General features: G+C 40.1%; 1 protein-coding gene across 2 annotated transcripts in view; it reads left to right on the top strand.

Moving 5' to 3' along the window:
* The first annotated feature begins 465 nt into the window (after positions 1 to 465).
* The window catches only part of PLXDC2 (plexin domain containing 2), a 412,633-nt gene continuing 391,754 nt past the window's right edge, over positions 466 to 21,344 (top strand). Inside the window, exons 1-2 of one of the 2 annotated variants that reach the window (XM_070255121.1) lie at positions 466 to 554; positions 1,336 to 2,113. In XM_070255121.1, the coding sequence (XP_070111222.1) occupies positions 2,002 to 2,113 (112 nt within the window). In that variant the 5' untranslated portion in view covers positions 466 to 554; positions 1,336 to 2,001. Of the gene's footprint in view, positions 555 to 776; positions 993 to 1,335; positions 2,114 to 21,344 lie in introns of those variants that run through there. The other variant, XM_014737064.3, reaches the window with a different exon arrangement.

The raw sequence follows: 21,344 nt of genomic DNA, 5'->3' as shown, positions 1-21,344 counted from the left end.
AGCATAAAGTCATGTATTTTGTGCCAGGAGCTGTTCTCAATTCTTCAAGTATACAGTATTAACTCACTTAATCCAATACAACGACCTTCTAAGGGCACTACTACAGTTGTCCCCATTTGATGGATGGGGAGCTGAAGCACTATGAGATTAAGTAAATTGCTCAAAGTCATGCAGCTATTTAGTGCAGGAGGTGGAATTCCAGCTCAGGTAGTCTGGTTCTAGACTCTACTTTTAATCAATATGTTTTGCTTCCTTTCTTTGTGTTTATCCCTTTAAGATGAGGTTAACTATGCAAAATAAGATGTAAACTAACGAGAAGGCTGCAAAGGGTTAAAGCTGAAGCACATCCGCGAGCTGGAAAAACAAAAACAAACTAGCAAGCGAATGCCTATTAAAGCCCCCGTAGGCAATTCAATGGGCCTCCTGTTTCTTTAAACTCTCGCTTTCGCTCCCGCTGACACTTTACAAAGCCTGCGGCGGCGGGGGGACCACACTGCCGCGCGCTCCTTCCTCCACCCTCCTCGCGGGTCTGGGGTCCGAAGGGGCTTGACGGGGTCAGTAACCGAACTGGCTCTGCTTTGCTTTCCTCACACCCCAACCACTGCCACACACGCCCTCCCGGGAATGGCGAACTGTAATTAACCCTTTAGCGCCTAGGAAGACCCCGCCATCGGCGGGCGCCCGCTGGGGCCGGGGCCGAGGAGGGGGCCGGGGCCGGGGCGCGATCCCCCGCGGTTCGGCGCGAAGGCGGCCTGGGGGCCAGGTGGGTGTGGGCCGGATGCGGGGATGGCGCCCCGGCGGTGCAGAGGTACCGCCCGGCGCTTCCCTCTTCGCTCGTCTTTCTCGCCTCCTCTCCCGGCGCTCCGGGCCACCGGCTGCCCGGGGCGGGCCGGGCTGGAGTTGCCCTCTCTCCCCCTCCTTGCTCTGCTCTCCCGGTTTAATCTCTCGGCGACTCCTCTGCCAGCCCCGAGGAAAGTGCAGCCATTGGACAGGTCGGTGCTAGCTGCCAGTTTCGGGGAGGAAGGTGGGAGAAGCCTGGAGGAGCGAGGGGGAGGGAGGAGGGAGGAGGGTGCAGCGGCAGATCTGGCAAATTGCGAGCTGCCTTCCCTCCCCAAAGTGTGGAGCGGGAGCGCGGGGGAGCGCGGCGGCGGCGGCGCCTCCTCCGCCACTAAACTCCGGGGCTTGGTGGGGCTTGGGGCCACCTCCTCCTTAGCCAGGAGAAACCCTCTCCCAATAGATTTCAGCCTGACTTTTTCCTCCCCATTTCTTTCTTCTTCCTCTTCCTCTTTTTCTTTTTTTTTTTTTAAACATATTTTTCCTGGCTTCGGACCTCAGTCTGCTGCAGCCCGAGCCTTCCCAGGGCTCAGCTCCTCGGGGCTGCCCATCCCTCCGGCTGCGAGAAAGGACGCGCGCCCTGCGTCGGGCGAAGAAAGAAGAAAAACTTGTCGGAGGGGTTTCGCCAGCCCACAGTAACCCCCTTCTCGCAAAACCCAAACCTCCCGCGAAGGCCATCCCAAGACTGGGGAAAGTTCCTTCCGAACCGACAGCCCTCTTGGATCTGGAGGAGGCAACCGCGCTGGCTGTGGAATTAGATCTGTTTTGAACCCAGTGGAGCGCATCACGGGGGCTCGGAAGTCACTGTCTGCGGGCAGCGGGCTGGCGCTGCCTGTGCGGAACCGAGAGTTTGCGATCCCCGGCTGCAAGTGGCCTTTCCTCCCCGCAGTTGTTGATCTGTGTCTGGGGTGAGGGCTGCGAGTGTTCTGGCAAGTTGCGAAGAGAGACCCGGAGGTCCGGAGAAGACTGCGCTCCGCCTCGTACTCCCTTCTGGCTCTTTCCGGCTCGCGGGTGTGAAATCCAAGCGAAATTTACAAAGGCCTCCTGGTCCAGCAGACCCCGGTCCGCAGCGTTTGGCCCTGTTGTCCCCATTCCCACTGGGAGCCCCGGACCACAGGGCGCCAGGGAAGGACTGGCGGGGAGGGGGAGGGAGGTCGCGGCGGCGGCATGGCGAGGTTCCCGAGGGCCGACCTGGCCGCTGCAGGAGTTGTGTTACTTTGCCACTTTTTATTGGACCGGTTTCAGTTCGCTGAAGGGGAGCCTGGAAACCAAATCAATGGTAAGATGCACTTTGCCTTATTGATTTTGTGCTCAGCTGAAGACCTTTCTGGCACCCCCATTCTCAACCCACCCCTACCTCATCTATCTGCCCCTGGGAAAGTTATTGCAATTGCTTTTCAGGGAAACTTGGTCTTCCCAAGTGGGGAGACAGAGGGTCGGCTAGAGAAGGATGGTGGGGACTGGGTTTTTTTTTTTTTTAGAATTTCGGGCTTGCTTCACCTGAGCGACAGGGGATGGTACTGTTTCCCCCAAGTCGCCCAGACAAGGCTCTGTGTAAGAGCCAGCCTGCTTCTGTGGATACCTCGCCTAGGAGCTGACATCCCTGGGCTGTCTCCTCTCCGGCTCCTCCTCCTTTCCTGCTCCCGGGATAAACTAAGCGCGTATGTGAAGGGGGCCGTGGGTGGGGGACGTGGTGGCAGCCGGGGATTGCAGGGCACCCCTTAGCTGAAGAAAATTCCCTGTGGCCACACCTTCCTCCCCCACGCGATCTGCACCTTGCACCCTCTCGCTGTCTGGGGCCGAGCGGGCGCTGGAAGTGGGGCGGGGAAGGTGCGGCTGGGCGCAGAGGAGGGGAGGATGTGGCAGAGGTGGGGCGGGCGCGCCGCTGGAGACCAACCCCTGGTCCTATTGTCCTCCGCTGGCCTGCTTCGCAGACGGGCCTGAACGTGCCGGGGGTTTCACTGAGTGCCCGGACATTGCCCCAGCGCGGAGCTCCGGCCTCCGCATCTTCCCAGGGGTAGCGCCTCTTGCTCTGGCCGTTGCTCCAGCCAGGTGCGCGTCCAGCCGGGAGCCGCGCCCCCGGGGCAAGCGCGGAGCCCAGGATGCCGCCCTCGGCTCGAGGCCGCTGGTTCCTCCGGGCGAGGCGCTGCTGAGCCGGAGATCCAGCTGCTTCCCGGAATCCTGCCCACTGCGAGTCGGGCGCCTGCTCTCTGTTTCTGCCGCTCAGGCACAAAGTGAAGAAACAGGCAGAGAGAGAGAGAGACCTTGGCAGAATTGTGAGCTCAGGCAGACTTCGAGAGGAGGTGAAATGAGCAAAAAACACTTGGAGGGAAAAGAAAAAGGAAACAAAAACTTTCTGGTTAGGATAATCAAGGTTTTGTTTTGTTTTGTTTTAATTCGGGGGAGGGGATGGTGCCTCAGAAGGCATACAAGCTTCCGCAACTATCAAACATGAAAGTCACAGATGGAACGCTCGGGAGGGAACCAAGGGGTTCCAGGTGAGGTGAATCTTGAAGGAGTCCTTGAATGAAATTTTACCAAGCAGAGACCTAGAAGACAGCCAAAACGCTGTGTCTGCCCCTGCTGTAAATTCTTGTAGAGAAGGCGCAGATTCTGACTCTGTGCTCCAATTTATGATTGGAGGGGTGTGCGTGTTGGGGGTTGGGGGCACCATGGGGACAACACTTTTAAAGCTGTGAATAAAACGCAGATTTCCTCGATGTTGGTTTGTCTTTGTCATACGTAAGTGTTCTGCATAAATGGACATAGGTTGTTCTTGACTAGGTATTTCTATCAGTACATCAGACATTCTGTTTATTTCTTTGATATATTTCATTGGTTAAAAAAAAGACTTTTACGCGTCCGGGAAGCAATCCATTTGTTTTAAAAGGTGCAAGAGTAATTTTCATGAGCATATTCATGGAATAATAAATAAATGCTTAAAGCAATTTACTTCATCCCAAAGGAGGTTAGAGAGGCGCGTGTGCCAAAAGATTTCCGAAGTTGTTTATTTGAAAACTTCTTTGGCAGTGGAAGTAAATAATGCATTTACAGTAAAAAGTAAAAGAAAGGTCAGCAAATGTTTATTTTTTCTGAAATTTCTTCTTAATAATATGTTACTGAGAAAAGAATATACTGAATTTATAATAAATTGACTGTCGTAAGTTCTCAAATTGAAGATTAAATTCATTCCACTCTAAAACCGGCCAGATAATTAAAAGCCTTTGCTTTGAGGAATATAAAATACCTAAATTGTTCAACGTAAATGCACAGATATTATAAACCAGTCCAATATTTCTGGTGGAAAGCTACTCTAGAAACTTGTATGTTTATGGGATTGAGTAAAAAAGAAATAGTTTTAAATGTCTTTGCAAATTTTTTCGGAGATTTGTTGCAAACTGAAGTAGCTTCATTCCTGGATATCAATCTACAAATGGTTTTATGAAATAATCTTGGAATTCAATGGTTAGCCCATTGAATATATAAAATATAGCAATGAACTGGAAGAAAAAATATAGTTTCCTTTGTAAAATAGTCTAGTTAAAACTTCAATATAGGAAATAAAAAAGAAGTTGAGCAGTCTTGAAATTTGGCATGTAGCAATCAGAACTTTTATTACAGACATTTTGGCACAGAGGGAAAATCTGATTTCATAACTGGGACATTTTATTATGTATTACTTTAGAAATGCTGCAGTTGACTTTATTGCCACCAGAGGGCAGAGAAACTGCTAGTTTCTTCCATTCCCATTCTTTCCCAAATTTCTCAGATTAATGATCCTCAACATTTTGCTTTCCTATGCGCAACATTTTTCAATATTTCAACTTATCATTTGTAAATAAGTGGCAACTTACAATAGTGAGAGTTTATTACATTTTCTGTTTTCATTGAAATTAACGAAATATTCATTCATCCAAGATTGATGTAGCTCCTCCTACATGCAAAGACTCAAACTTTGAATACATTCTTGCGGTGTAATAAGTACAGTGGAAAAAAAAAGATACCTCTTTTGCATAATTGTTGGAGGTTATTAACAAGTTAATGTGAAATTCCCAAGAATATAGCTTTAAAATATCTCATGATTAAAAGTTCATTCTCATATAATGCATTTATTTTTAGGTTTGAATGTACTCTACACATATCTGAAAAGTATTTGCCTATACTCAATAGTATGTCTCAACACCAATATTTAGAGAAAAATAAGCTTAGAATAATTCTCAATGATATAAATCTCAAATCATCTCTGTATTGTTATACATTCATTCTTATGTCCTATACTGATTAAAATACCATTTAGTAACAGTGTCAAAAGAGAAATGTATTCATGTCTCAATAAGTTCTAAAATTTAAATGAGGAAAAAAAGGCCTAAAAATATGTTGTTTGATTTTGGCCTGATTATTACTCTTAAATATGACAATGCAACAAGGAAGGTCATTACCACTAGATAGAGAACAAAAATTGCTTAGGACCCCAGGGAATTTTCACTTTTTGGGCTTTCTAATCTTGCTGTGTTCTAGAGACAAGTAGTTTATTTTTAGCAGATCATTTACATTTGTTTTAGTTGTTTCTCTAGTTGGATATTTTTCTATTCTGCTTTCATTGGAGTTAAAAATCTTAGTTTGTTCTCATCACAAGGAGAAAATTTGTTTTCCTTTATTCTTTTCCTCTTTCTTTTCTTTTTATTGCATCTGTGTGAGAAGATGGATGTTAGCTGGACCTATTTTGGTAATCATTTCACAATATATGTAAATCAAACCATCATGCTGTATGCCTTAAACTTACACAGTGAGGTATGTCGGTTATTTCTTAATAAAACTGGAAAAAAAAGAGAAAATCTTTCTCTATGGAAAGGAAGACAAAATATTTTAAAATATCAAACAATCCAAAAAACCCTTAGTTTGAAATATTACTAATTTGTGGAGTTTGTTATGAGAGTATCTCTGTTGAGGTTTACTGTCACTAGTATAAATTTTCTGTTTGTGTACATACCTAGCATAAAAGATTATAACAATGGGTTAATTCAAGTGAATACTCTTTATAAAATGGACAAGAATGAGATTATTGGACAAATGACAGGTTAATTTTTATCAGTCAATGACTCAAGACTGCATACAAAAATTTTTTAAATACAAAATATGAGAGTCTTTTCCTTTAGAGAATAGATACAAATTGAAACCTGAGGTTGGGTAAGTTCGGACTGAGACATAGGTGTGATCTAGAACGTTTGTGTCAGAAATAAGGATTTTAGTTCATGGATGTCTGCATAGAGATTTGGAATTATTATAATGAGGACAGTTTGTGCTTTCTTAAGTTTGATCTTTAGAAACAGGTTCTTATCATGGAGAATGTGCTTCAGTAACACTTAGGAACAGAAGATACTGATTTGCTCCGGACAGGTTTCTTCTCTGCAAGAATCAGATACTTTCATGCAGAGATGTAGATAATATGGATTCTTTTCAATTAATTTTGTCTCAATTTTTTGCTTCTTAAAAGGATATCTCCTGTTGTAGAAATGGTATGTTTATAAGGATGAATGAAGTGATCAACAACTGTGATCATGAGATCTAAAATAAAGTCTTGAGCCATTTCCTCACCACATTAGATACAATCTCTTCATCATGGCCTTCAAGACCATTACCATATGGCCTCAACCCACTTTCCCACCTTCCTCTCCTCTGTGTGTTTTTTTAACACTCTAACCAAATGAGGCTCTTTGCTGTTCCCTGAGTATGTACCATGCGTTACTACTGCTTTGCCATTCTTCCTCCTCTTCCTTCCCTAATCCATCCATCCATCCATCTTCTACTCTTTCTTACAGGCTTATCTCAAGTGACACCCTTCACAAAAGGATGTGATGTCATTGAACCCTCAGAAAACTCTATGCTTTTTTAAGGCACTTGTTTGACTCTGCTTGATTTTGTAGGAGTTTTTTTCCCTCCCCATTTCTGCACCCTTTCATATATTTTCTTAGACCACATCACATGTTCTTGAGGTCAGAGTCTATTGCCATTCATTTCTGAATCCCCTGCAGCATCTACCACGTAGGCATGCAATAAATTCTTGTTGAACTGACTGGGCTGAATGGAGTTATAGTTCAAGCTGAACTGTTGACTTGAATGTCACCTTGGGAGACTTTTTTATACCTCTTACTTTATTTATGACTTTTTCCATCAATAAGATGGAAATGAATATCCAGACAGGCTTCACAGAATAATAGTTGAAAAGGAGAGAATAGGATCCAAGGTCTGCCAAACTGTCACAATGCTTCTGGTGGATGACATTCACCTTAAACCTTCTATTAATAGATAGAACTTTGAAAAAGTTCATTCCACCATTCTTCTATACCTCTGGTTTCTGACTGAATTTTCACTCATGTTCTTAATCTAATACCTTGAAGTACAGTGTGGATGTATGTGTGTGTGTATATATGAAACTGTATGTGTATATATGCACACGTATATGTAATGGTGGTGTTCTGTTTTCAGTGGAGATGAACACTAGTGCATAATTGTAGATTTTGGTGAAATTACTTTTGAACTGAACTGTGCTTAGGCCTCATGCCATTAACCTACACTGAAGGAAGCTTTAAAACACGTCTCATAAAACTTGTTATGGTGGCTGTTCGCGGGAGTGGTTGGGGGTATTGTGGAATCCATTGCGCAGTGTCTGCTTCCTGGGTAGCCGAGAGAGAGAAAGAGAGAGAGAGAAATCTTGTGTCTTAATAGCAACCACAGTTCTTCTTCTGACTGGTTTGTTTGTATCTTCTGGACAATATGAATAGTGACCAGGTGCATTGCCTTTTAAAATTTGGTTTCCTGAAAGCTCAGAACACAATTTGTGCCCCGCCCCCCCCATGAGTATATAAACCCCTGGCTTACACTTTGTGTATTAAGCTTACCTGGGGCTTCATCTTATCTTTCCTACTCTCATTTATCTCTGTCCAGATCTTCTCAGTTGAAATCTTGTCTCGTATTTGTTTTAGAGATGGAAAATTAAATAAAAAGTTATCGCCATAATACATAAGCTTATATATTATTATTTTGTTTTTCATCTTTCTTTTAATCTGACTAATTCCAGGCCTTGGCCTTTATTCTAAGCACATTTTCTCAAAGCTTCAATTGTCTCTTTACAGTACTCCACTCTGAGAAGTCTTTCTTCTTCACTGCCGTTCACACAGGGTATCTTCCCTCTCTGTCCCCCGGACAGTGATTCTGTTCAACTGAGGAAGTTCCTGCAGAATGACAAAATGGTGATGCTTCTGTTAAGACAGTTTCTGCCGCTATGTGTGTGTCATATATTTCCTGGCCAAATTAACAGAATAATATCTGAGGAAAGAACAGAATATAAAATGTTCTACAGTGTGTATGAACCCATTTCATATTTGTTCTTTGCTTTGTTTCTATTTTGACCTCTTTAATTAAAAAGTGGTGAGATATAGAAAGATGGTAAAGATTTGGGCATTTAAATAGAATTGAGGTCTTGTCAGGGGCCTATTTGGAATTAGTATAGCCTATTAAAGATGACAGATCTGAACATGAGGTCAGAAACTGTGACCTTCCTTGAAATCCAGACTTTTCTTTTTGAGGAAGATTAGCCCTGAGCTAACATCTGCTGCCAATCCTCCTCTTTTTGCTGAGGAAGACTGGCCCTGAGCTACCGTCCGTGCCCATCTTCCTCTACTTTATATGTGGGATGTCTACCACAGCATGGCTTACCAAATGGTGCCATGTCCGCACCCAGGATCCGAACTGGCGAACCCTGGGCCACTGAAGTGGAACGTGTGAACTTAATCACTGTGCCACCGGGCTGGCCCCAAAATCCAGACTTTTGATCCCTTCCTTCAGAGGCCATCCAAACACATCTAAGCATGCTGGCTCTCCTTTCTCCTCCAAATTAAAATCAGCTCTCCTCACTATTTCTGCTTCCCGCGTTACAGTGGAGAGTGGCCTGTGATTTTGTCAAGAGAGGGTCACAGTGGCTAGGATGCAGAATGACTTCCATTTTACTTTTCTGGAATCTTATTACATAGTTTCTCCCCCTTCCCCACCTATTATTTTTCACTCATTAATTAAAAATTTTCCTTAGAATCCATATAGCTCAAGGTCTCATCCTGTAGGTAAGATGCTTAGCTCGTTGAGGCTTTGAGAACACAGATAGAATGTGAAGAATTTGCCCTGTCGATAAACTGCATAAGAATCAGAATATTTAAAAGTCAATTTTCTACGTATTCCTTGGAATGTTCAGCTATAGGAGAAGTCTAAAAAAAAAGCTGATATATTCTCTTTAAGCTTGATGCTTGGTAAGTACACCTGGTTCATTTAGATTAGGAATAATGTGTTCTCTGGTCCAGTTGGAATATGCAAAGGTCAACATGCAATGATGTAGGTGCATTTAGGCTATAGCTCATGCTGAGTCTATTATAATCTTTGCTTAATTCTCTCCAAGAAACAAATTTAGACAGTAGCTACCACTGACCCAATGAACCTAATTATTTAATTGTTATATTTTCATTCATTCGTTTGGTCAAAAAAGTTCACTGACCTACTGCAGGTACAGCTGGGAACACGTCCAGTGGTGTATCTGACTCCTGTTGGCTGTTCTCTCTCCGTTTGCTATCCATTTCCTTCAATACATCGAGAAAGATCTGTATGCAGATTATATCAAGGTAATCTGCATTGCAAAATATTCATGAAGAAGTGTATGTGAAGATTTTTGGTATACTGAATCATGTTCTCGGGGCATATGGGTTCCTGCTATTTAAAGGCATCCTGTCCTCAACTTTTGATTAAAAGAAAAATCAACTTAGTTGTTTTGCTAGTTCATAGTTTTATGTTTAAAATTAGCTAAAGCGTACCACCTGTGCATGATTCTTTCAAGAATTATATCATCTGGTATTAGCTATTTTAATTCTGACTCTTTAATATTTATATAGGGGCTAGGAATATACACCTTTGAATATATTTTTGTAAGTTAGCAACTTTAGTAAACAACTTATTATTAGTTTGATGTCACTAATTGCTAATTTACATGATATTTCAGATCTATTTTTGGAATTTTAATTGCAATTATTTACAATTTGCTATATTCCAACTAACAAAAATTGAACTCAAAGACATGTCACTGTGTACTTGCCTTTTTGTTCTCTGATTCTTGTTTGTTTGGAGTGGGAAGAGGGAGACTCATTTGAGTTTTTTCCCCTCACGCAACAAAAGTTTAAAGAATACTTTAACACCTATCTGAAAACTCTGGATCCCCTGTAAAAATAAGGTTGACTTGTAAGGTAAAAAAATGCCATTTCATATTTTAGTTTGAAAACATTCTTACTGTATTACGAACATATTGCTCAATGTTTTCTTTTCGTAGATGATTTAACATCATAGGATATTACGTATCTTGTGTAATGTTTATTTGTATCTGTTTTGACATAACTTGGATTTTAAAACTTTACATAGTTTTTTAAATGTTTATTTCTTTTATTCAACTTGAATGAAATTTATGAAAGCTTTTCGTTTGACATGAAATATCTGTAAGTATATTTCCTGTATCAGAATATTGTGGTAACATTTGTTAACATGGCAAGACTTGCAAAATACTGATGAATATGTTGTAAGGCAGTTTTGGTTGAGGCTGAATTCTGTAATAATTCACATCACTTGCTGTTTTGTAAACATGTATTACATGTGCTTGTGTTGGTCCTAATTTCCCCCAATTTATTTATCCCATCATTGATTTATCCAGTCTTCCAATTATTTTCCCACAGTTGATTTATCCAATCTTCCATCAACAAATAATCAGTGCTGTTTTGAACACTGGTCCTATGAGTATCCTTGCATATATCTTTTCATGTGCATATGTAGGAGTTACTCAGCTTCTATTTGGAAGTAGAATTCATGGGTTATTGGGCTTGTGAATGTTCTACCATAAAAGATAATTCTTGGAATAAACACTGCTAGATCTTCAAGAGAAAGTACTTCAAAGATAAAGGGGTAATTATCTTCAAAGATAAAAGGATAATTATAATTATGCCGGTACAGATATCACACAGTCGTAATTACTTTAGCTTTATAATAAGTTGTTACATCTGTCGGGGCAAACCCGTCCTCCTTGTTCTTGATCTTCAGAAGTGTCCTGGCTATTCTAGAAGGCTCTTTGCTTTTCATATCTTTTTTAGAATGAACTTTTCAAGTTTTACTAAGAATTCTGTTGGACTTTTGGGTTGAAGTCTCATTAAATCTCAGAGTCATTTGGTAAAGATTTCAATTTCTAAGTAACTTGGAGATGATGTAATTTCTTTTCTACAACATCTAAAACCAGAACACGTTCCCCAGCACTTCGTAACAAATTGTTAATAGGGGCAGTTGGGCAGTGACGTTTCTGGTTGAAACAATGTCCTTAGATTGAGGCCCAGTGCTGTTTTCTTGATCACATCATGAAACTAACCATACATTTAATTGTTTCTTAGGAAATACAGGGGAAACCGTAGGTTAGTTAAAAGTAACAACTCAACTAAGGGAAAGAATGTTAATTCCTAACTTCTCAGGAGCTACCACAAATGAGAGGTGAGTGCCAGGCAAGTAATACATGGAAATGATGACATTTTTATGGTGTCCCTTTTAGTAAATTATCTCTGGATCAGCACAGCAGTTCCAAGCAAGACTTTAAATTTGATGCGTAAGAAACAGCTCTGTTGAGAATGGTAAAATCCTCTGGATTTAGGATTCTCCTTAATGTTTATTCTTCAGCTAATTAGTATCAATTCCATGAGAGATTTACATTGAAAGAGAGTATACTTTACAAATTGCTACCATTTAAAGATAATAGATTTATGATTTTATTTAGACTCCAGACATTTTTAAATGAGAAGTTTATAATTTGCTTGATTTGAAAATCCTAACTTCCCCTCCACTTCAGCACAATTTATGACTGGCCATTGCTCTGAACTCATGCATGCTGATCTGGATATTTTTTAATCAGCAGTAAATGGACAAGTCGAGCAGCTTGTTTTATTTCTTTGTTATTTAGCCTTCATTATCTCTTTAACATCTGTTGTTCATTTCAGATATTTTTAAAAACAAGCATGATTCAAAGTCATTCTGCAGATGATAGTCTCATTGTCTGGACATTGCAAAACAGCTTTACGCAGGAAGCCAGATTTGTGCAATCTCAGTTTTGTCAAGCTGTTTTTAGGAGAGAAGTTTGTAAAACGGGCACAGCCAATAGGAAGCTGAGTTTTCTAAATCCAAGCTGTTTGACTTGAGAACGCTCTTCTCCATGCCCAGTTCTCTTATCCTGGCTCCGGCAGGCCACCATTCTTTCTAGTTTACTTCAATAGCTTCCCAACTTGCCTCCAAAATCGTCTTGCTGGAATTTCTTCTTCATTCCACAGCCTGAAAGATCTTTCTAAAACGCAAACCTGGCTTTGTCACTCCTCTGCTGAAAATGCTTTTCTGCCTTCCTTTTGCTCTCACACTAAAGTTCAAGATCTTTGGTAATCTGGTCCCAGTTTACCTTTCCAGGTTCAAATTCCTTCTCCCCTCCTCCTCCTCTCCCTAATCTCCCATACGCTCTCTCCCCTCTGAAACTACATGCCATTTCCTCTCCTTGGAGAACCCTTTCCTCCTCTTTGTGGTGATTTGTCCTTCAGGTCTCAGCTTCAACTTGAGTTTTGGCACATTGGGTCGTTTCTTAGTGTTTCTCTACCAGCTCCAAGTCTGAGAACGAGTGCCTCACCGAAGTGCACCCTGCACATCCTCATCATATCACTTATCATCAATAGTGTAAATAGTCGTGCCTGCAGTTGACTGTAAGCTGCCCGAGGTTAGAGGCCATGAGTGACTGATCACCATTGCATCACCAGCTCCAAGTATAGGAAGCCCTCTTTGAAAATTTGTTGAATGAACAAGGCTTATTGGTGCTCCACTTGTATGACAGGACTATGTTTGTTCAGATTTATCACTCAGGCAAAGAGTTTTGTTTGCACATTATTTTTACAGATTTACTTAGGCAAAATTTCAAGATCATAATTTCTTTAGCATAATGTCTTGGATTTAAATACCAAAGATGAAAATGTATGGGCAAATGAGAGATTGAATGACTTCAGATCAAGGGAATTTGTCATATGCATTTGTGAAGAATTGAGAATTCATTTACAAATGATGCTTTAGTGATGATGAAGTCATTTACAAAGCCAGGGAGATCAGAGAAAGGGATATTTTAGTGTTTTGTAATGCAGAAACTTGAATTGTCTGATAAAATATTAAAATTGGTTAATTTGCTTCTCTGGAGAGAATTCCATAGTTAAAAAGGACATGTAGATAAAAATGAATGAAATAGAAACTAAAGATACAATCCTGAAATTTGAATGAACAGCTTTCCAGGTATCTCAAAGCTAAAGAATGCAAACTGGAAAATAGTCCCTAAGATTAAATGTTTAAAAGATTTCCAGATACAGATCGTTGGGGAGTCTTTTAAATGTTTTTTCAACAAAAGAGTCTAAAAGATCTCTTAACATGGCACTCAATGATGTGAGTTAACTCTTTTCAAGGTCTTAAATGTGATCCATTTGCTGAAGTTTACATCAGTTTGGTCAGTATCCTTCCTTCATGTACTCAATTATTTGTATTTGTTATTATCTGAGGACATTTTTCTCACCCTTGTCTTTCTATTTACTGTTTTTCTGGAAACATTCTCCAAAGTTCTTCCTATATTCCATACTAATATTTTGGTGTGAACATCTGATATTTTTATCTGTTCGGTATCTCTTACGTGCTTCTTCTCGTAACAGCATCTTCTCATCCTTTAGCAATGTCCACTCTTCTGGAAACAGCACCCTACTGTCCTTTGGAAATATCCTCTTGCTGACTCTCTTGGGCCTTTTATCATAGTGTCATGCTTCCCCAGACAGATCAGCATGTCCCCCAAAGGTGGTTACTCATAACATCCCTTCATTTTGACCTCAGGCCAATTAGTACTTCCCTAAATGTTACATACATGTTCTAGAAGAGAGACGGTCATTTTTTTAATACTCCTCAGGGTTGCTGCACCGGGCAGATATAAGTCTAAAGCCCACATAGGCTGTCTATAGAAGTCTAAAGCCATCTATAGGCCGTCTATCTATGAGACATCCCAATAGCATAAACCAAAAAATTCCAGTTTTGAGTTGAGATTTGTTATATGCCATTGAAGGAGTCTTGGTAACTACATCAAAGTTTTCAGTTATATTGCTATTTGCATAAGTATTTGAGAACTATTTCCCCCAATAAATTGTACCTTCTATGAGGGTAGGAACCATGTTTGTTTTGCTTTTTTGGCACATTTCATAGTGCTTGGTATACAGAAGGCACTCAACAAATATTTGTTAAATGAATTTCTGCGTAAGTTCATTTGGTAGAGTGTCGTTTCAGTGACCATTAAAATAAATCAAATCCCAGACATCAGGTGACATTCATCCGATGAGTCCAAAGTTGTGACTGTAATAGATTCTTCCCTGTTGGTTTTGTTATGTAATTTTTTGTTCCCTTCTCATTTAACACATCAAATTCTTTTCCTGGGTCTTATTTTTGTAGTCTTTCTTCATGTTTAATTTTGTGTCTTCCATTCATTTGCCCTACAGTTCCTATTATCATTTTATTTTTCCTGTGAGTGCAGATAAACTTTCCAGGCAGTAGAAAGGAGAGAGCTTTAACTCTTTAGTGGATGATGCTTCATAGCTTTCATTAGTCCGTTACTCTGTACCTGGAAGTAAGAAGCAAAAAAAAAAAAAAAAAATTAAACACACAATAAATGATCCACAGCCAATGCTTATTCATTTTATTTATTTAATACTTTTTTATGGGGATTTTCCAGACTATTAAAAATTTAAACACTGGGGCCTGCCTATGGCTTAGTGGTTAAGTTGGCATGCTCCACTTCGGTGGCCCAGCGTTCGCTGGTTTGGATCCTTGGAGCAGACTTACTCACCGCTCCTCAAGCCCTGCTGTGGTGGCATCCTACAGAGAAGAACTAGAAGGACTTAACAACTAGGATGTACAACTGTGTACTGGGGCTTTGGGGAGAAAAAAATAAATAAAAGGAGGAAGATTGGCAACAGATGTTAACTCAGAGCCAATCTTCCTCATTATAAAAGCATACATTTAAAAAGAAATTAAACATGAAAGAAAAATAGTAAAACTACATTCAGACCTAGCATCTAGCAAGGAGTCTATTCTCACTTTAAACATTGCTGTTATACTCATTGAATAAGCTCACAAAGGCCTAATTTACTTCTAATAAAGGCATTAACTCATTCCTCCACCCACTCATTTATTCAATCAATAGTCAGTTTTTTAAATGGATGAGGATTAAGACAATACCTTTATTGAAAGTAAAATAGGTTCCTGTAGGTTAACTGGAAACCTAGCCATTCTGTCTCATATTCTTTATACGTAATTTCGGGGCTGCCGTATGTTACATGTCTATGTGTGATATGTGCTTAAAATATATGACATTTTCATGATATAATTAGAAATCTGTTTATAAAGTTCGCTTCACCTAATTTTCGCATTAGTTCAGCTTTTCCTCCAATTGGATCATTTCAGTTGGAAGATGTTTCTATTAAGTCATTTTAATTTCATAACTTGCTGTTTGCGATAAAAATAAGACATGGTGTCTTTATTTAAGGATTGTGATCTACAGGGGAACAAGAACATGGACACAGCATGAGTCCAGTGGAAGAACTATAACAAGCATGAGTATACTGCAGGGCCACATCCATGCTTGTGGGAGCAGCAAAGCCAGGGGAGGGCCTGCCAGGGTCCGGGAGAGAGCATTCAAGTGCCTTATGGTTGTTCAAGGCTGCTTCTGAGGCCGACAGGCGTGGGTCCAAACCTTGACTCTGCCATTTACCAGCCGGGTGACCTTGCCCAAAAGCTTAACCCATCACACCTCCGTTTTGTCATCTGTAGTATGGGAATAAAATTACTTATCTGCCCAATAATAATAACTGTGGTAAAAAATTTCTGCTCTCTGAAGATTTGTTGGGGATGCCATAGAAATATAAGGAAGTGTGGAAGTAATAAGTTAAAGGAAGAATGTAAACATGAGTAAAAAATGTTGAGCAGGGCAAGGCAAGGAGTTCTCCTCAGAACGGTGAGCAGCCTGAGGGGGGGTTCATTAATAATTTTTAGATATTAATAATTGAGATATCCATGTTTCAAACTGCCAGAGATAAAACTGTATCATCTTAGGTTTAGTAATAATTGTGTGCACTGGTACTATTGAAGGTTTAGGAAGAATTAAGGCCAGTTCGTGCTTTTGACAGCCCTGTGAACATTAAATGGCCCGCAGACTGCACCTCCAACAGGCTTCGGCTTGCATGACTAGGTCATGGAATGCAAAGCATTGCTCTTTTCCAGAATCCACCCCCTCACTCAGTGATAGCCTAGGGCAAGATTAGGATTTGGAGAACATTATTCCAATAAAACATGCATTAAAAGAACACGCAATGAATTTATTTTTAACAAATGCGTGTTGTGTAAAATGAGTTTGTTGGGAGACGAAGCTCCCATAAATAGTTTTCTTTTCTCAGCCTGGGCTGAGGACAGGAAACAAAATCCTGCTGTGTCATCTACTTTGAAGCAAGAAAAGAATACTTTGACCTTATTAATATACTTGCTTCTAGGGATAAACTGCCTTATGAGATTGCACAACTCCCCTGAATGACAAGTTAACTTTTTTGGATGGTGATGGTGTACTTATAAAGTGATCCAAAATGCTTCCTTTGTCTTAGTGAATTTGTCTGAAAAGGTAAGCATATGTGTGTGAGAGCCAGACAGCTTTTCTAAGATTTCATCAGTGAATGGAAGATAAGAATGTCGAAATAAAAGATGAATGCAAATCTTTAACAATCCAGAATTTCCTGAGCATTTCATATTTTGCATCTTTTCCAGAAATATATTGAGGGATTTGGTGCTTTAGTCAAGGCCAGCCCTATATATATATATATATATATGGGCAGTAGAGATGGATACACGCATGGTGTTATTTGAGAGCAATGGAGCAGCTCCTATTTCTACACTGATGTCACCTCCACTGATGTGTCAGTGGTTGTTAACTTTACAGAGTCATTTTTTCTGTTGAGGTAAAATATCTTTGAAAATGTCAGTATCACATGGAGGAGCAATGGTCACCCATGTCCTTTTTCTTTGAAACCTATGTAGAACAGGTATGGTAAGGAGATAGGTATAGTGTCCAGGTTCAAACAGACTGGGAAAGGCAGGGTCCATGGTTAGACCAAGAACAGCAAGAAGTCACGAAGAGTGTGTGTAGGTGTGTGCATGCCTGTGCGTGTGTGAAGATGTAGGGGTTACAGAGGCTGAGGAATAGGAATACCAGTAGGGGGCTGGGAGAGAACTCCTAGAGTTGACTGGGTCCTGAAGACCAAACCAATATACAATCTGTGCATGTGTATAGTGCCTAGGGTACTATTTTAATACGCATCTACTGATACATTGTTTGGTAATATTATCAGAAGTAAATATAATTTTTCAAGATATTTAAATTATCCAATTATATTAGCTTGTAAACTAGGAGAAACTGGCTTATTATATCATTGTTTCAAAATGATAGAGACAACTGAATTAAATTGAAGTTAATAGGTCATTAAGTTGGCATTGATAATGAAGTTTAATTCTCAGAAGAATTATTTATTCATTTTACACACATTTGCTAGATGTCTTCTATGTGCCAACCATTGTGCTGTAAAGAGATAAAAAAAAATACAGACCTTGCCAAGTTGAGGTTACAGAGCAGTACTGAAAATAGGGAAGTAAGCGTCTAATTCTAAGAGAATGTGGTGTGTGTGTGTGAGTGTGTGTGTGAGAGAAAGAGCGAGCTATGGGGGCAGAGGATTTAGACTAGAGAGTCAGGGATGGCTTCCTGGAGGAGTGGGTTTCAGTCTCACTTGGAGGTGTGAGTGAGCATTAGGAGGGTGGAGAAGGTGGCAATACATTCCAAAGAGAGAGAACAGCATGGAGGCAGGAAACCCTGTGCTTTTTGGGGAACATCGTTGTCTGTAGGGGAAGGATAGTCCCAAGACTAAGAAAGGCCTCATCTACCATAGACAGATGTTGAGCTCTCTCCTGAACATGAAAGCTGACCAGTGACCGATTTTTGTCAGTTGAATGACAAACTCAGATAGGTCTCTTAGAAAGATCTCTTTAGTGTTGGTATGGAGAGCAGATAGGAAGGGGCAGACCTGGTGACAGAGTAGATTTAGGAACTACTGGATTAAAAAGGATGAAAAGTGATGAATGAGTCTAACAAGGGGAGAAAGTCTAAGATAATTCCCAAGTTCCCAAGTGCTTTAGGGAATAGAAAACTGAGTTCAGCTTTAAACTTGTTGAGTATTGAAATGCTTATGGGGCATCGTTGTAAAAGACAGGCAGAAACACTAATGTAGAGTGGAGAGATCAACTCTACCAGGTGGGGTTCTTGGATGAGATGGAGACGTTGAATCATCAATGAGTAAGTGGTGGTGGAAACCAGCCAAGAATCATGAATAGATAGTGATGAACAGAGGGTCAAGGTCAGAGTTCTAGAAAGGTGGCCTGGGACAGTGATTGCAGGAAGGAGCCCAAAAGGGAGAATGAGGAAGAACAACCTGCAGAGGGAGGCAGATTAGCAGGAGGAAGGAAAGGCAGATCATGAGAACTGACCAGGAGGGGTCATCTGGGAATTTGTTAAGAGTGGTTTGGGTGGAGAAATGGGGCCGGCTGCTGCCAGATTTCAGTAGGATCAGTGATGAAGGTGAGAGGAGGAAGTAGTGACCTGGGTGAAACCACAATCTTTGGAAAAGCATAGCTAAGATAGAAATGATGGAGAAGAGGTAGCCAGAGGGGAGCACAGGGGCAAGAGAGGGTTTTGCTGAAGTAGGAGATTTGAGCCTGCCCATAGACATAGGGGAAGCGGCCAAGAGGTAGATAGGCAGACATAGGACATAATTATGCTGTAAAAATAATAAACTATGTTAGAATTCTTGTCTCTGGGTAGAGGCTTACAGTTCTCCCAAAATGCAACTTGACTCGAGGAACCCTTTATTATATCATGTGTAGAAAAGTTGCTATGACATCCGATAAAAAATTAATTAGGCTTAGATGATAGCACATTTATGTAACTTGAAGTTGTTAAGTCCATGAAATCTCTTGAATAAAGTTTGTTGGAAAGGGAATTTTATCTTAAAAAGTAGCAGCAGGAAAAATGAATAACTTTCATTTGTTTTATCAGTTAGGTTTGGGCAACAAAATGGTTGTAACATGATGGAGAAAATAGCTGCATTAGAGAAAAGAGTATTTAAAATAATTTCTTTAGTTTCAGCCATATTTTGAGCCAACATCACACCATGAAGGAAAGAGGAGTAATGGCTTCATTATTCTTTTACCAATAGGGAGACCGGGAATTAAAATAATAAACTGAGGAGAGAGGATTGTTTTCCTCACTTTAATTAATTTTTCTGGCTGTTTTGAAGATGAATTTTTTAGAGTGATTAAAACAGTGCCCAGCACTTAGTTGGTGCTCAGTAAATACTTGTGAATTATGAACTTTCTAAACCTTTATTTGTATTTAAGAAATCAAGGAACTAAGGGTCAAAATATTTTTCATAAAAACTTAGGAATTCTCTTCTCACTAAGAAACGGTAAACTGTTATAAAAGAGTTATTTGTTTTCTTCCAATATTGCCTTCAAGGTGAGTTAGAGCTTTTATCAACAGTTGTTCTATAAAATTGTTAGAGGACTTTAAAAGGGCTGATTGTTTTCCTCTGTAACATGCTACCCAACAAGACATTCCTGACCTGCTTGAGGTTGAAAAAAATTAAAATATCAGCCTTATGCAAGTTTGGAATTAAAAAGGAGGATAAAAGTCAAAAACAATAAACCCTTCTTATCTGTAGGGTATCTTTCAGGATAGATTATAAATTTGTTTATCTCAGTAATTGGAACATTGCTTCAGGTTCTCATTGTGTGTATGTGTGTGTGTGTATGTGTGTGTGTGTGCACATGCTCGCCTGTGTTTGGAGGTGGAGGAGGGGGACAGGGGAAATGAATGAGTCAGGAAGAAAGTAAAAGATGAAAATTGATATGACAGGTCAGGTTCTGATAATTTAACAATATATATGGATGTACTATAACGTAGTTTCTTAGTTCATGTTTTCTTAGATTATGGGTCCTATTTTAACTTCGTAATGCATTGCAAAGACCAAAATAACAAAATGCAGAATGAATAAATTTTGTTGTATAAGACATGCAGAAATACTAACGTAGAATATGAATGTGCATCCATCTACAGTGATCCTTCAGCTCACAACTGAACTTGTTAGGTCATTTATCATTGTCTGTGTAAATTGCTTTGTCATGTACTTTCCTGTACATCAGAAGCACAGGTCTCTCCTTTTGTTTTTGCTTAGTTTATTTCTTGTTCACTTAAGACTCTTAATATTTAACCTGACGAGATATTAGTAAAAAGTTACTAGCATAAAACCATTTAGTTTTTCTATCACTTGCATTTTGGTGAAACAAGAAGAAAAAAATAGTTACCATTAAGTGCATTTATGTAATGTTTTCTTAGTAAAACTTCCAAGCTCTCAATACTCATACGTCTAGAATAGATGATGTAGTGCTTTTAAAAGAATTAAAACGCCACACGTTTTTGACATTTTACGTATTATTTGTTAACTTCAACTCTGTTGTCTTCTCCGGCATGTAATAATAAATGCAACGTTTGAAATTTGTAATCCAGTATATTTAAGTCTCAATAAAAAAGACAAATTACTTTCTCAACCACTATTTCTTACAAGAATGATCTCTCTTCCTGCAAATGTGAAGATGGAGCCAGGCTGGGATTAGGGGCAGCTCCATTTCCAGAAGGAGAAGAGGCGATGGGTAGGCAAAACTAAGGGGCCACTGCACACTTACGTGGCACTTCAACTCTGCAAAACTTTTACCACATAATATCTTATTTAATCTTCATGCTGATCCATTGGGTTTTTTCCTCCCATTTTTTAAAATAGTGGTAAAAGCACGTAACATAGAATTTACCATTTGAACTATTTTTAAGGCATACAATTCAGTGGTATTAAATATATTCATAATGTGCAACCGCCACCACCATCATCTCCATAATTCTTGTCGTCTTGTTAAACTGAAACTTTGTACCCATTAAACAATAACTCACCATTTCCCACTCATCCAGCCCCTGGCAACCACCATTCTACTGTCTATCTCTATGATTTGGACTACTCTAAATACCTCATATCAGTGGAATCATACAGCATTTGTCTTTGTCTTTTTGTGGCTGGCTTATTTCACTTAGCATGATGTCCTCAAGGTTCATTTATGTTGTAGCATGTGCCAGAATTTCCTTCATTTTCAAGGCTGAATAATATTCCATTTTATATATACTCCACTTTTGCTTTATGCGTAATGCTGCTATGAACATTGACTTTTACCAATAAGGGATTAGAAGCTCTAGGAGATGA

This window comes from Equus caballus, chromosome 29 (genome assembly GCF_041296265.1).
Source record: "Equus caballus isolate H_3958 breed thoroughbred chromosome 29, TB-T2T, whole genome shotgun sequence".
Taxonomy (NCBI): Eukaryota; Metazoa; Chordata; class Mammalia; order Perissodactyla; family Equidae; genus Equus; species Equus caballus.
This window is presented reverse-complemented; position numbering and strand designations above follow the sequence as displayed.